Raw genomic sequence first — 15,120 nt, 5'->3', positions numbered from 1 at the left:
ATGAATGTGATGTGTGTATAGGTTTTTTGTGCATTTCAAACCAGTTGGTAGCATGCTGTGGTCTTTCTAAAACAGAAGTAGGCCAGGCTAGTGTTGTTAAAATATTAGTGTGCCAGTGAAAGATAATCTCACAAGCTTTGTGAAAGGTTTTCATTTTTTTGTCCTACTGTCTTTTCTCAGCTTCACGTGACAGAAAAGATATTGTATTCCTTCTGGATGGTTCTGATGGCACAAGGAATGGCTTTCCTGCCATGCGTGATTTTGTAGAGAGAGTGGTGGAGAAAATCAATGTGGGAGAAAACAAAGACCATGTCTCTGTGGTCCAGTACAGCAGAGAACCAGAGGTCCATTTCTATCTGAACACATATACCACAAGGGAGGATGTGGTGGACTCGGTCAGAGGGCTTAGACACAGAGGAGGAAGACCCCTAAACACTGGGGCAGCTCTCCAATACGTCAGAGACAACGTCTTTACAAACTCCTCTGGAAGTAGACGCCTGCAGGGTGTCCCACAGATATTGATCTTACTAACTGGGGGAAGGTCTTTTGACAATGTAGATAGCCCAGCCTCAGCTCTCAAACAGCAGGGCATTTATGTGATTGGCATTGGAACTAGGACCTCAGATGCTAGAGAGCTGCAGAAAATATCATATGAGCCCAGTTATGCTCTGTCAGTGTCCGAGTTCACTGACCTTCCCAGTGTCCAAGAACAGCTCTCTTCTGTAATGAGCAAAGTGATAGTGAGGGCCACGCCCATGACACCAACAGTGACCGGTAAGAACGTGACTCCTTTGTAATCTCCAGTATCATAGTAGGAAACAGTGTGAAAAGAAACCAAATGTGATTTGCTGTGTTCAGTTAGCTAGTGGATTGTCTTTTTTTTTTTTTTAAATAGTTGTGCTTGCGAAGAAAGAGTTCAATTTCAAGATGTTTCTCTTTAGCTGCAAAATATTTGATTGACCAAGTTAAACATATGGTAAATCTCATGTCTCTTAGTGGTCAGACAGCCAGCAGGAAGGGATGTGGTGTTTTTGCTGGATGGATCTGATGCTACTAGAAGTGGATTCCCAGCTATGAGAGACTTTGTCCAAAAACAAGTAGACACACTCAGTGTGGATGATGGCAAAGACCGTGTGTCGGTTGTTCAGTACAGCAGCGATCCAGCCGTCCAGTTCTATCTGAACACGTACACCACAAAAAGAGAGGTCCTTGACAGTGTCAGAGGTTTGAGGCACAAAGGCGGACGACCCCTCAACACTGGAGCAGCTCTCCGGTACTTGAGGGATAACGTCTTCACGGCCTCTGCCGGAAGCAGGCGGCCCTCAGGAGTTCCGCAGGTCCTAATATTGATCACTGGTGGAAGATCATTTGACAGTATTGATGAACCAGCCTCTGCTCTCAAACAGCTGGGTGTCTTGACCATTGCAATTGGAACCCGAGGCTCTGACCCCAGAGAACTTCAGACCATAACTGGCGAGCCCAGTCATGCTGTATCTGTGTCTGAGTTCACTGACCTTCCCAATGTTCAAGAACAGCTCTCTTCTGTAATGAGCACAGTGCCAATGAGGGTCACACCTTTGACCCCAACAGTAACTGGTAAGAACATGACCCATCTTCAAAGTCCAGTATCATTGTAGGAAACAGTGTGAAAAGAAATCATTTGGTTTTGCTGTGTTTAATCAGCCAGTGGATTGTTTTTCCTTTTTTTTTGTTCTGTTTTCGTTTTTGTTTTTTTTATAAAATAGTTGTGGTTGTAAAGAAAGAGTTCACTTTTACCATGGTGCTTTTTAGCTGCAAAATATTTGATTGACCAAGTTAAACATATGGTAAATCTCATGTCTCTTAGTGGTCAGACAGCCAGCAGGAAGGGATGTGGTGTTTTTGCTGGATGGATCTGATGCTACTAGAAGTGGATTCCCAGCTATGAGAGACTTTGTCCAAAAACAAGTAGACACACTCAGTGTGGATGATGGCAAAGACCGTGTGTCGGTTGTTCAGTACAGCAGCGATCCAGCCGTCCAGTTCTATCTGAACACGTACACCACAAAAAGAGAGGTCCTTGACAGTGTCAGAGGTTTGAGGCACAAAGGCGGACGACCCCTCAACACTGGAGCAGCTCTCCGGTACTTGAGGGATAACGTCTTCACGGCCTCTGCCGGAAGCAGGCGGCCCTCAGGAGTTCCGCAGGTCCTAATATTGATCACTGGTGGAAGATCATTTGACAGTATTGATGAACCAGCCTCTGCTCTCAAACAGCTGGGTGTCTTGACCATTGCAATTGGAACCCGAGGCTCTGACCCCAGAGAACTTCAGACCATAACTGGCGAGCCCAGTTATGCTCTATCTGTGTCTGAACTTACTGACCTACCCAAAGTGCAACAGCAACTTGAGTCCTCTGTGGAAGCTGCAGTTTTTGAAGTCACCCCAGAATTACCAACCGTAATTGGTACGTTGTCAGACACATCCTGTTGCTTGCTCCAAAAGTTATTAATTTTAGCTACAGTGAGGAAAAGCAAATAAATGAATGTGATGTGTGTATAGGTTTTTTGTGCATTTCAAACCAGTTGGTAGCATGCTGTGGTCTTTCTAAAACAGAAGTAGGCCAGGCTAGTGTTGTTAAAATATTAGTGTGCCAGTGAAAGATAATCTCACAAGCTTTGTGAAAGGTTTTCATTTTTTTGTCCTACTGTCTTTTCTCAGCTTCACGTGACAGAAAAGATATTGTATTCCTTCTGGATGGTTCTGATGGCACAAGGAATGGCTTTCCTGCCATGCGTGATTTTGTAGAGAGAGTGGTGGAGAAAATCAATGTGGGAGAAAACAAAGACCATGTCTCTGTGGTCCAGTACAGCAGAGAACCAGAGGTCCATTTCTATCTGAACACATATACCACAAGGGAGGATGTGGTGGACTCGGTCAGAGGGCTTAGACACAGAGGAGGAAGACCCCTAAACACTGGGGCAGCTCTCCAATACGTCAGAGACAACGTCTTTACAAACTCCTCTGGAAGTAGACGCCTGCAGGGTGTCCCACAGATATTGATCTTACTAACTGGGGGAAGGTCTTTTGACAATGTAGATAGCCCAGCCTCAGCTCTCAAACAGCAGGGCATTTATGTGATTGGCATTGGAACTAGGACCTCAGATGCTAGAGAGCTGCAGAAAATATCATATGAGCCCAGTTATGCTCTGTCAGTGTCCGAGTTCACTGACCTTCCCAGTGTCCAAGAACAGCTCTCTTCTGTAATGAGCAAAGTGATAGTGAGGGCCACGCCCATGACACCAACAGTGACCGGTAAGAACGTGACTCCTTTGTAATCTCCAGTATCATGGTAGGAAACAGTGTGAAAAGAAACCAAATGTGATTTGCTGTGTTCAGTTAGCTAGTGGATCTTTTTTTTTTTACAAAATAGTTGTGCTTGCGAAGAAAGAGTTCAATTTCAAGATGTTTCTCTTTAGCTGCAAAATATTTGATTGACCAAGTTAAACATATGGTAAATCTCATGTCTCTTAGTGGTCAGACAGCCAGCAGGAAGGGATGTGGTGTTTTTGCTGGATGGATCTGATGCTACTAGAAGTGGATTCCCAGCTATGAGAGACTTTGTCCAAAAACAAGTAGACACACTCAGTGTGGATGATGGCAAAGACCGTGTGTCGGTTGTTCAGTACAGCAGCGATCCAGCCGTCCAGTTCTATCTGAACACGTACACCACAAAAAGAGAGGTCCTTGACAGTGTCAGAGGTTTGAGGCACAAAGGCGGACGACCCCTCAACACTGGAGCAGCTCTCCGGTACTTGAGGGATAACGTCTTCACGGCCTCTGCCGGAAGCAGGCGGCCCTCAGGAGTTCCGCAGGTCCTAATATTGATCACTGGTGGAAGATCATTTGACAGTATTGATGAACCAGCCTCTGCTCTCAAACAGCTGGGTGTCTTGACCATTGCAATTGGAACCCGAGGCTCTGACCCCAGAGAACTTCAGACCATAACTGGCGAGCCCAGTCATGCTGTATCTGTGTCTGAGTTCACTGACCTTCCCAATGTTCAAGAACAGCTCTCTTCTGTAATGAGCACAGTGCCAATGAGGGTCACACCTTTGACCCCAACAGTAACTGGTAAGAACATGACCCATCTTCAAAGTCCAGTATCATTGTAGGAAACAGTGTGAAAAGAAATCATTTGGTTTTGCTGTGTTTAATCAGCCAGTGGATTGTTTTTCCTTTTTTTTTGTTCTGTTTTCGTTTTTGTTTTTTTTTTATAAAATAGTTGTGGTTGTAAAGAAAGAGTTCACTTTTACCATGGTGCTTTTTAGCTGCAAAATATTTGATTGACCAAGTTAAACATATGGTAAATCTCATGTCTCTTAGTGGTCAGACAGCCAGCAGGAAGGGATGTGGTGTTTTTGCTGGATGGATCTGATGCTACTAGAAGTGGATTCCCAGCTATGAGAGACTTTGTCCAAAAACAAGTAGACACACTCAGTGTGGATGATGGCAAAGACCGTGTGTCGGTTGTTCAGTACAGCAGCGATCCAGCCGTCCAGTTCTATCTGAACACTTACACCACAAAAAGAGAGGTCCTTGACAGTGTCAGAGGTTTGAGGCACAAAGGCGGACGACCCCTCAACACTGGAGCAGCTCTCCGGTACTTGAGGGATAACGTCTTCACGGCCTCTGCCGGAAGCAGGCGGCCCTCAGGAGTTCCGCAGGTCCTAATATTGATCACTGGTGGAAGATCATTTGACAGTATTGATGAACCAGCCTCTGCTCTCAAACAGCTGGGTGTCTTGACCATTGCAATTGGAACCCGAGGCTCTGACCCCAGAGAACTTCAGACCATAACTGGCGAGCCCAGTTATGCTCTATCTGTGTCTGAACTTACTGACCTACCCAAAGTGCAACAGCAACTTGAGTCCTCTGTGGAAGCTGCAGTTTTTGAAGTCACCCCAGAATTACCAACCGTAATTGGTACGTTGTCAGACACATCCTGTTGCTTGCTCCAAAAGTTATTAATTTTAGCTACAGTGAGGAAAAGCAAATAAATGAATGTGATGTGTGTATAGGTTTTTTGTGCATTTCAAACCAGTTGGTAGCATGCTGTGGTCTTTCTAAAACAGAAGTAGGCCAGGCTAGTGTTGTTAAAATATTAGTGTGCCAGTGAAAGATAATCTCACAAGCTTTGTGAAAGGTTTTCATTTTTTTGTCCTACTGTCTTTTCTCAGCTTCACGTGACAGAAAAGATATTGTATTCCTTCTGGATGGTTCTGATGGCACAAGGAATGGCTTTCCTGCCATGCGTGATTTTGTAGAGAGAGTGGTGGAGAAAATCAATGTGGGAGAAAACAAAGACCATGTCTCTGTGGTCCAGTACAGCAGAGAACCAGAGGTCCATTTCTATCTGAACACATATACCACAAGGGAGGATGTGGTGGACTCGGTCAGAGGGCTTAGACACAGAGGAGGAAGACCCCTAAACACTGGGGCAGCTCTCCAATACGTCAGAGACAACGTCTTTACAAACTCCTCTGGAAGTAGACGCCTGCAGGGTGTCCCACAGATATTGATCTTACTAACTGGGGGAAGGTCTTTTGACAATGTAGATAGCCCAGCCTCAGCTCTCAAACAGCAGGGCATTTATGTGATTGGCATTGGAACTAGGACCTCAGATGCTAGAGAGCTGCAGAAAATATCATATGAGCCCAGTTATGCTCTGTCAGTGTCCGAGTTCACTGACCTTCCCAGTGTCCAAGAACAGCTCTCTTCTGTAATGAGCAAAGTGATAGTGAGGGCCACGCCCATGACACCAACAGTGACCGGTAAGAACGTGACTCCTTTGTAATCTCCAGTATCATAGTAGGAAACAGTGTGAAAAGAAACCAAATGTGATTTGCTGTGTTCAGTTAGCTAGTGGATTGTCTTTTTTTTTTTTTTAAATAGTTGTGCTTGCGAAGAAAGAGTTCAATTTCAAGATGTTTCTCTTTAGCTGCAAAATATTTGATTGACCAAGTTAAACATATGGTAAATCTCATGTCTCTTAGTGGTCAGACAGCCAGCAGGAAGGGATGTGGTGTTTTTGCTGGATGGATCTGATGCTACTAGAAGTGGATTCCCAGCTATGAGAGACTTTGTCCAAAAACAAGTAGACACACTCAGTGTGGATGATGGCAAAGACCGTGTGTCGGTTGTTCAGTACAGCAGCGATCCAGCCGTCCAGTTCTATCTGAACACGTACACCACAAAAAGAGAGGTCCTTGACAGTGTCAGAGGTTTGAGGCACAAAGGCGGACGACCCCTCAACACTGGAGCAGCTCTCCGGTACTTGAGGGATAACGTCTTCACGGCCTCTGCCGGAAGCAGGCGGCCCTCAGGAGTTCCGCAGGTCCTAATATTGATCACTGGTGGAAGATCATTTGACAGTATTGATGAACCAGCCTCTGCTCTCAAACAGCTGGGTGTCTTGACCATTGCAATTGGAACCCGAGGCTCTGACCCCAGAGAACTTCAGACCATAACTGGCGAGCCCAGTCATGCTGTATCTGTGTCTGAGTTCACTGACCTTCCCAATGTTCAAGAACAGCTCTCTTCTGTAATGAGCACAGTGCCAATGAGGGTCACACCTTTGACCCCAACAGTAACTGGTAAGAACATGACCCATCTTCAAAGTCCAGTATCATTGTAGGAAACAGTGTGAAAAGAAATCATTTGGTTTTGCTGTGTTTAATCAGCCAGTGGATTGTTTTTCCTTTTTTTTTGTTCTGTTTTCGTTTTTGTTTTTTTTATAAAATAGTTGTGGTTGTAAAGAAAGAGTTCACTTTTACCATGGTTCTTTTTAGCTGCAAAATATTTGATTGACCAAGTTAAACATATGGTAAATCTCATGTCTCTTAGTGGTCAGACAGCCAGCAGGAAGGGATGTGGTGTTTTTGCTGGATGGATCTGATGCTACTAGAAGTGGATTCCCAGCTATGAGAGACTTTGTCCAAAAACAAGTAGACACACTCAGTGTGGATGATGGCAAAGACCGTGTGTCGGTTGTTCAGTACAGCAGCGATCCAGCCGTCCAGTTCTATCTGAACACGTACACCACAAAAAGAGAGGTCCTTGACAGTGTCAGAGGTTTGAGGCACAAAGGCGGACGACCCCTCAACACTGGAGCAGCTCTCCGGTACTTGAGGGATAACGTCTTCACGGCCTCTGCCGGAAGCAGGCGGCCCTCAGGAGTTCCGCAGGTCCTAATATTGATCACTGGTGGAAGATCATTTGACAGTATTGATGAACCAGCCTCTGCTCTCAAACAGCTGGGTGTCTTGACCATTGCAATTGGAACCCGAGGCTCTGACCCCAGAGAACTTCAGACCATAACTGGCGAGCCCAGTTATGCTCTATCTGTGTCTGAACTTACTGACCTACCCAAAGTGCAACAGCAACTTGAGTCCTCTGTGGAAGCTGCAGTTTTTGAAGTCACCCCAGAATTACCAACCGTAATTGGTACGTTGTCAGACACATCCTGTTGCTTGCTCCAAAAGTTATTAATTTTAGCTACAGTGAGGAAAAGCAAATAAATGAATGTGATGTGTGTATAGGTTTTTTGTGCATTTCAAACCAGTTGGTAGCATGCTGTGGTCTTTCTAAAACAGAAGTAGGCCAGGCTAGTGTTGTTAAAATATTAGTGTGCCAGTGAAAGATAATCTCACAAGCTTTGTGAAAGGTTTTCATTTTTTTGTCCTACTGTCTTTTCTCAGCTTCACGTGACAGAAAAGATATTGTATTCCTTCTGGATGGTTCTGATGGCACAAGGAATGGCTTTCCTGCCATGCGTGATTTTGTAGAGAGAGTGGTGGAGAAAATCAATGTGGGAGAAAACAAAGACCATGTCTCTGTGGTCCAGTACAGCAGAGAACCAGAGGTCCATTTCTATCTGAACACATATACCACAAGGGAGGATGTGGTGGACTCGGTCAGAGGGCTTAGACACAGAGGAGGAAGACCCCTAAACACTGGGGCAGCTCTCCAATACGTCAGAGACAACGTCTTTACAAACTCCTCTGGAAGTAGACGCCTGCAGGGTGTCCCACAGATATTGATCTTACTAACTGGGGGAAGGTCTTTTGACAATGTAGATAGCCCAGCCTCAGCTCTCAAACAGCAGGGCATTTATGTGATTGGCATTGGAACTAGGACCTCAGATGCTAGAGAGCTGCAGAAAATATCATATGAGCCCAGTTATGCTCTGTCAGTGTCCGAGTTCACTGACCTTCCCAGTGTCCAAGAACAGCTCTCTTCTGTAATGAGCAAAGTGATAGTGAGGGCCACGCCCATGACACCAACAGTGACCGGTAAGAACGTGACTCCTTTGTAATCTCCAGTATCATAGTAGGAAACAGTGTGAAAAGAAACCAAATGTGATTTGCTGTGTTCAGTTAGCTAGTGGATTGTCTTTTTTTTTTTTTTTAATAGTTGTGCTTGCGAAGAAAGAGTTCAATTTCAAGATGTTTCTCTTTAGCTGCAAAATATTTGATTGACCAAGTTAAACATATGGTAAATCTCATGTCTCTTAGTGGTCAGACAGCCAGCAGGAAGGGATGTGGTGTTTTTGCTGGATGGATCTGATGCTACTAGAAGTGGATTCCCAGCTATGAGAGACTTTGTCCAAAAACAAGTAGACACACTCAGTGTGGATGATGGCAAAGACCGTGTGTCGGTTGTTCAGTACAGCAGCGATCCAGCCGTCCAGTTCTATCTGAACACGTACACCACAAAAAGAGAGGTCCTTGACAGTGTCAGAGGTTTGAGGCACAAAGGCGGACGACCCCTCAACACTGGAGCAGCTCTCCGGTACTTGAGGGATAACGTCTTCACGGCCTCTGCCGGAAGCAGGCGGCCCTCAGGAGTTCCGCAGGTCCTAATATTGATCACTGGTGGAAGATCATTTGACAGTATTGATGAACCAGCCTCTGCTCTCAAACAGCTGGGTGTCTTGACCATTGCAATTGGAACCCGAGGCTCTGACCCCAGAGAACTTCAGACCATAACTGGCGAGCCCAGTCATGCTGTATCTGTGTCTGAGTTCACTGACCTTCCCAATGTTCAAGAACAGCTCTCTTCTGTAATGAGCACAGTGCCAATGAGGGTCACACCTTTGACCCCAACAGTAACTGGTAAGAACATGACCCATCTTCAAAGTCCAGTATCATTGTAGGAAACAGTGTGAAAAGAAATCATTTGGTTTTGCTGTGTTTAATCAGCCAGTGGATTGTTTTTCCTTTTTTTTTGTTCTGTTTTCGTTTTTGTTTTTTTTTATAAAATAGTTGTGGTTGTAAAGAAAGAGTTCACTTTTACCATGGTTCTTTTTAGCTGCAAAATATTTGATTGACCAAGTTAAACATATGGTAAATCTCATGTCTCTTAGTGGTCAGACAGCCAGCAGGAAGGGATGTGGTGTTTTTGCTGGATGGATCTGATGCTACTAGAAGTGGATTCCCAGCTATGAGAGACTTTGTCCAAAAACAAGTAGACACACTCAGTGTGGATGATGGCAAAGACCGTGTGTCGGTTGTTCAGTACAGCAGCGATCCAGCCGTCCAGTTCTATCTGAACACGTACACCACAAAAAGAGAGGTCCTTGACAGTGTCAGAGGTTTGAGGCACAAAGGCGGACGACCCCTCAACACTGGAGCAGCTCTCCGGTACTTGAGGGATAACGTCTTCACGGCCTCTGCCGGAAGCAGGCGGCCCTCAGGAGTTCCGCAGGTCCTAATATTGATCACTGGTGGAAGATCATTTGACAGTATTGATGAACCAGCCTCTGCTCTCAAACAGCTGGGTGTCTTGACCATTGCAATTGGAACCCGAGGCTCTGACCCCAGAGAACTTCAGACCATAACTGGCGAGCCCAGTTATGCTCTATCTGTGTCTGAACTTACTGACCTACCCAAAGTGCAACAGCAACTTGAGTCCTCTGTGGAAGCTGCAGTTTTTGAAGTCACCCCAGAATTACCAACCGTAATTGGTACGTTGTCAGACACATCCTGTTGCTTGCTCCAAAAGTTATTAATTTTAGCTACAGTGAGGAAAAGCAAATAAATGAATGTGATGTGTGTATAGGTTTTTTGTGCATTTCAAACCAGTTGGTAGCATGCTGTGGTCTTTCTAAAACAGAAGTAGGCCAGGCTAGTGTTGTTAAAATATTAGTGTGCCAGTGAAAGATAATCTCACAAGCTTTGTGAAAGGTTTTCATTTTTTTGTCCTACTGTCTTTTCTCAGCTTCACGTGACAGAAAAGATATTGTATTCCTTCTGGATGGTTCTGATGGCACAAGGAATGGCTTTCCTGCCATGCGTGATTTTGTAGAGAGAGTGGTGGAGAAAATCAATGTGGGAGAAAACAAAGACCATGTCTCTGTGGTCCAGTACAGCAGAGAACCAGAGGTCCATTTCTATCTGAACACATATACCACAAGGGAGGATGTGGTGGACTCGGTCAGAGGGCTTAGACACAGAGGAGGAAGACCCCTAAACACTGGGGCAGCTCTCCAATACGTCAGAGACAACGTCTTTACAAACTCCTCTGGAAGTAGACGCCTGCAGGGTGTCCCACAGATATTGATCTTACTAACTGGGGGAAGGTCTTTTGACAATGTAGATAGCCCAGCCTCAGCTCTCAAACAGCAGGGCATTTATGTGATTGGCATTGGAACTAGGACCTCAGATGCTAGAGAGCTGCAGAAAATATCATATGAGCCCAGTTATGCTCTGTCAGTGTCCGAGTTCACTGACCTTCCCAGTGTCCAAGAACAGCTCTCTTCTGTAATGAGCAAAGTGATAGTGAGGGCCACGCCCATGACACCAACAGTGACCGGTAAGAACGTGACTCCTTTGTAATCTCCAGTATCATAGTAGGAAACAGTGTGAAAAGAAACCAAATGTGATTTGCTGTGTTCAGTTAGCTAGTGGATTGTCTTTTTTTTTTTTTTTAATAGTTGTGCTTGCGAAGAAAGAGTTCAATTTCAAGATGTTTCTCTTTAGCTGCAAAATATTTGATTGACCAAGTTAAACATATGGTAAATCTCATGTCTCTTAGTGGTCAGACAGCCAGCAGGAAGGGATGTGGTGTTTTTGCTGGATGGATCTGATGCTACTAGAAGTGGATTCCCAGCTATGAGAGACTTTGTCCAAAAACAAGTAGACACACTCAGTGTGGATGATGGCAAAGACCGTGTGTCGGTTGTTCAGTACAGCAGCGATCCAGCCGTCCAGTTCTATCTGAACACGTACACCACAAAAAGAGAGGTCCTTGACAGTGTCAGAGGTTTGAGGCACAAAGGCGGACGACCCCTCAACACTGGAGCAGCTCTCCGGTACTTGAGGGATAACGTCTTCACGGCCTCTGCCGGAAGCAGGCGGCCCTCAGGAGTTCCGCAGGTCCTAATATTGATCACTGGTGGAAGATCATTTGACAGTATTGATGAACCAGCCTCTGCTCTCAAACAGCTGGGTGTCTTGACCATTGCAATTGGAACCCGAGGCTCTGACCCCAGAGAACTTCAGACCATAACTGGCGAGCCCAGTCATGCTGTATCTGTGTCTGAGTTCACTGACCTTCCCAATGTTCAAGAACAGCTCTCTTCTGTAATGAGCACAGTGCCAATGAGGGTCACACCTTTGACCCCAACAGTAACTGGTAAGAACATGACCCATCTTCAAAGTCCAGTATCATTGTAGGAAACAGTGTGAAAAGAAATCATTTGGTTTTGCTGTGTTTAATCAGCCAGTGGATTGTTTTTCCTTTTTTTTTGTTCTGTTTTCGTTTTTGTTTTTTTTATAAAATAGTTGTGGTTGTAAAGAAAGAGTTCACTTTTACCATGGTGCTTTTTAGCTGCAAAATATTTGATTGACCAAGTTAAACATATGGTAAATCTCATGTCTCTTAGTGGTCAGACAGCCAGCAGGAAGGGATGTGGTGTTTTTGCTGGATGGATCTGATGCTACTAGAAGTGGATTCCCAGCTATGAGAGACTTTGTCCAAAAACAAGTAGACACACTCAGTGTGGATGATGGCAAAGACCGTGTGTCGGTTGTTCAGCACAGCAGCGATCCAGCCGTCCAGTTCTATCTGAACACGTACACCACAAAAAGAGAGGTCCTTGACAGTGTCAGAGGTTTGAGGCACAAAGGCGGACGACCCCTCAACACTGGAGCAGCTCTCCGGTACTTGAGGGATAACGTCTTCACGGCCTCTGCTGGAAGCAGGCGGCCCTCAGGAGTTCCGCAGGTCCTAATATTGATCACTGGTGGAAGATCATTTGACAGTATTGATGAACCAGCCTCTGCTCTCAAACAGCTGGGTGTCTTGACCATTGCAATTGGAACCCGAGGCTCTGACCCCAGAGAACTTCAGACCATAACTGGCGAGCCCAGTTATGCTCTATCTGTGTCTGAACTTACTGACCTACCCAAAGTGCAACAGCAACTTGAGTCCTCTGTGGAAGCTGCAGTTTTTGAAGTCACCCCAGAATTACCAACCGTAATTGGTACGTTGTCAGACACATCCTGTTGCTTGCTCCAAAAGTTATTAATTTTAGCTACAGTGAGGAAAAGCAAATAAATGAATGTGATGTGTGTATAGGTTTTTTGTGCATTTCAAACCAGTTGGTAGCATGCTGTGGTCTTTCTAAAACAGAAGTAGGCCAGGCTAGTGTTGTTAAAATATTAGTGTGCCAGTGAAAGATAATCTCACAAGCTTTGTGAAAGGTTTTCATTTTTTTGTCCTACTGTCTTTTCTCAGCTTCACGTGACAGAAAAGATATTGTATTCCTTCTGGATGGTTCTGATGGCACAAGGAATGGCTTTCCTGCCATGCGTGATTTTGTAGAGAGAGTGGTGGAGAAAATCAATGTGGGAGAAAACAAAGACCATGTCTCTGTGGTCCAGTACAGCAGAGAACCAGAGGTCCATTTCTATCTGAACACATATACCACAAGGGAGGATGTGGTGGACTCGGTCAGAGGGCTTAGACACAGAGGAGGAAGACCCCTAAACACTGGGGCAGCTCTCCAATACGTCAGAGACAACGTCTTTACAAACTCCTCTGGAAGTAGACGCCTGCAGGGTGTCCCACAGATATTGATCTTACTAACTGGGGGAAGGTCTTTTGACAATGTAGATAGCCCAGCCTCAGCTCTCAAACAGCAGGGCATTTATGTGATTGGCATTGGAACTAGGACCTCAGATGCTAGAGAGCTGCAGAAAATATCATATGAGCCCAGTTATGCTCTGTCAGTGTCCGAGTTCACTGACCTTCCCAGTGTCCAAGAACAGCTCTCTTCTGTAATGAGCAAAGTGATAGTGAGGGCCACGCCCATGACACCAACAGTGACCGGTAAGAACGTGACTCCTTTGTAATCTCCAGTATCATAGTAGGAAACAGTGTGAAAAGAAACCAAATGTGATTTGCTGTGTTCAGTTAGCTAGTGGATTGTCTTTTTTTTTTTTTTTAATAGTTGTGCTTGAGAAGAAAGAGTTCAATTTCAAGATGTTTCTCTTTAGCTGCAAAATATTTGATTGACCAAGTTAAACATATGGTAAATCTCATGTCTCTTAGTGGTCAGACAGCCAGCAGGAAGGGATGTGGTGTTTTTGCTGGATGGATCTGATGCTACTAGAAGTGGATTCCCAGCTATGAGAGACTTTGTCCAAAAACAAGTAGACACACTCAGTGTGGATGATGGCAAAGACCGTGTGTCGGTTGTTCAGTACAGCAGCGATCCAGCCGTCCAGTTCTATCTGAACACTTACACCACAAAAAGAGAGGTCCTTGACAGTGTCAGAGGTTTGAGGCACAAAGGCGGACGACCCCTCAACACTGGAGCAGCTCTCCGGTACTTGAGGGATAACGTCTTCACGGCCTCTGCCGGAAGCAGGCGGCCCTCAGGAGTTCCGCAGGTCCTAATATTGATCACTGGTGGAAGATCATTTGACAGTATTGATGAACCAGCCTCTGCTCTCAAACAGCTGGGTGTCTTGACCATTGCAATTGGAACCCGAGGCTCTGACCCCAGAGAACTTCAGACCATAACTGGCGAGCCCAGTCATGCTGTATCTGTGTCTGAGTTCACTGACCTTCCCAATGTTCAAGAACAGCTCTCTTCTGTAATGAGCACAGTGCCAATGAGGGTCACACCTTTGACCCCAACAGTAACTGGTAAGAACATGACCCATCTTCAAAGTCCAGTATCATTGTAGGAAACAGTGTGAAAAGAAATCATTTGGTTTTGCTGTGTTTAATCAGCCAGTGGATTGTTTTTCCTTTTTTTTTGTTCTGTTTTCGTTTTTGTTTTTTTTATAAAATAGTTGTGGTTGTAAAGAAAGAGTTCACTTTTACCATGGTGCTTTTTAGCTGCAAAATATTTGATTGACCAAGTTAAACATATGGTAAATCTCATGTCTCTTAGTGGTCAGACAGCCAGCAGGAAGGGATGTGGTGTTTTTGCTGGATGGATCTGATGCTACTAGAAGTGGATTCCCAGCTATGAGAGACTTTGTCCAAAAACAAGTAGACACACTCAGTGTGGATGATGGCAAAGACCGTGTGTCGGTTGTTCAGTACAGCAGCGATCCAGCCGTCCAGTTCTATCTGAACACGTACACCACAAAAAGAGAGGTCCTTGACAGTGTCAGAGGTTTGAGGCACAAAGGCGGACGACCCCTCAACACTGGAGCAGCTCTCCGGTACTTGAGGGATAACGTCTTCACGGCCTCTGCCGGAAGCAGGCGGCCCTCAGGAGTTCCGCAGGTCCTAATATTGATCACTGGTGGAAGATCATTTGACAGTATTGATGAACCAGCCTCTGCTCTCAAACAGCTGGGTGTCTTGACCATTGCAATTGGAACCCGAGGCTCTGACCCCAGAGAACTTCAGACCATAACTGGCGAGCCCAGTTATGCTCTATCTGTGTCTGAACTTACTGACCTACCCAAAGTGCAACAGCAACTTGAGTCCTCTGTGGAAGCTGCAGTTTTTGAAGTCACCCCAGAATTACCAACCGTAATTGGTACGTTGTCAGACACATCCTGTTGCTTGCTCCAAAAGTTATTAATTTTAGCTACAGTGAGGAAAAGCAAATAA

General features: G+C 45.2%; 10 protein-coding genes across 14 annotated transcripts in view; all 10 read left to right on the top strand.

Moving 5' to 3' along the window:
- LOC146651458 (collagen alpha-3(VI) chain-like) overlaps window positions 1-15,120 on the top strand; it is a 106,578-nt gene that overhangs the window by 29,020 nt on the left and 62,438 nt on the right. The gene's annotated exons all lie outside the window — the stretch shown is intronic.
- Window positions 2-1,637, top strand: LOC146651490 (collagen alpha-3(VI) chain-like). Its single transcript, XM_085383907.1, has 2 exons — window positions 2-774; window positions 997-1,637. The coding sequence occupies exons 1-2, from the start codon at window positions 252-254 to the stop codon at window positions 1,635-1,637; spliced, it is 1,164 nt and encodes a 387-aa protein (XP_085240033.1). The 5' UTR covers window positions 2-251.
- Window positions 1,924-3,345, top strand: LOC146651489 (collagen alpha-3(VI) chain-like). Its single transcript, XM_085383928.1, has 2 exons — window positions 1,924-2,446; window positions 2,701-3,345. Exons 1-2 carry the CDS (start codon window positions 1,924-1,926, stop codon window positions 3,315-3,317), a joined length of 1,140 nt encoding a protein of 379 aa, XP_085240054.1. The 3' UTR covers window positions 3,318-3,345.
- LOC146651488 (collagen alpha-3(VI) chain-like) lies at window positions 3,591-5,039 on the top strand. The gene is made up of 2 exons (XM_085383900.1): window positions 3,591-4,113; window positions 4,366-5,039. Exons 1-2 carry the CDS (start codon window positions 3,591-3,593, stop codon window positions 5,037-5,039), a joined length of 1,197 nt encoding a protein of 398 aa, XP_085240026.1.
- Window positions 5,041-6,676, top strand: LOC146651487 (collagen alpha-3(VI) chain-like). Its single transcript, XM_085383906.1, has 2 exons — window positions 5,041-5,813; window positions 6,036-6,676. The coding sequence occupies exons 1-2, from the start codon at window positions 5,291-5,293 to the stop codon at window positions 6,674-6,676; spliced, it is 1,164 nt and encodes a 387-aa protein (XP_085240032.1). The 5' UTR covers window positions 5,041-5,290.
- On the top strand, window positions 6,963-8,414 carry LOC146651486 (collagen alpha-3(VI) chain-like). The gene is made up of 2 exons (XM_085383927.1): window positions 6,963-7,485; window positions 7,740-8,414. Exons 1-2 carry the CDS (start codon window positions 6,963-6,965, stop codon window positions 8,354-8,356), a joined length of 1,140 nt encoding a protein of 379 aa, XP_085240053.1. The 3' UTR covers window positions 8,357-8,414.
- LOC146651485 (collagen alpha-3(VI) chain-like) lies at window positions 8,633-10,080 on the top strand. The gene is made up of 2 exons (XM_085383902.1): window positions 8,633-9,155; window positions 9,407-10,080. Exons 1-2 carry the CDS (start codon window positions 8,633-8,635, stop codon window positions 10,078-10,080), a joined length of 1,197 nt encoding a protein of 398 aa, XP_085240028.1.
- LOC146651484 (collagen alpha-3(VI) chain-like) lies at window positions 10,082-11,717 on the top strand. The gene is made up of 2 exons (XM_085383908.1): window positions 10,082-10,854; window positions 11,077-11,717. Exons 1-2 carry the CDS (start codon window positions 10,332-10,334, stop codon window positions 11,715-11,717), a joined length of 1,164 nt encoding a protein of 387 aa, XP_085240034.1. The 5' UTR covers window positions 10,082-10,331.
- LOC146651483 (collagen alpha-3(VI) chain-like) lies at window positions 12,004-13,455 on the top strand. The gene is made up of 2 exons (XM_085383920.1): window positions 12,004-12,526; window positions 12,781-13,455. The coding sequence occupies exons 1-2, from the start codon at window positions 12,004-12,006 to the stop codon at window positions 13,395-13,397; spliced, it is 1,140 nt and encodes a 379-aa protein (XP_085240046.1). The 3' UTR covers window positions 13,398-13,455.
- On the top strand, window positions 13,674-15,120 carry LOC146651482 (collagen alpha-3(VI) chain-like). Its single transcript, XM_085383897.1, has 2 exons — window positions 13,674-14,196; window positions 14,447-15,120. Exons 1-2 carry the CDS (start codon window positions 13,674-13,676, stop codon window positions 15,118-15,120), a joined length of 1,197 nt encoding a protein of 398 aa, XP_085240023.1.

The sequence above is a fragment of the Rhamphochromis longiceps genome, linkage group LG16, assembly GCF_057381845.1.
Source record: "Rhamphochromis longiceps isolate RC_006_pf linkage group LG16, R_longiceps_female_GT1.1, whole genome shotgun sequence".
NCBI classification, from domain to species: Eukaryota; Metazoa; Chordata; class Actinopteri; order Cichliformes; family Cichlidae; genus Rhamphochromis; species Rhamphochromis longiceps.
Note: the sequence above shows the minus strand (reverse complement) of the source record. Positions and strands in the feature narration are given on the sequence as shown.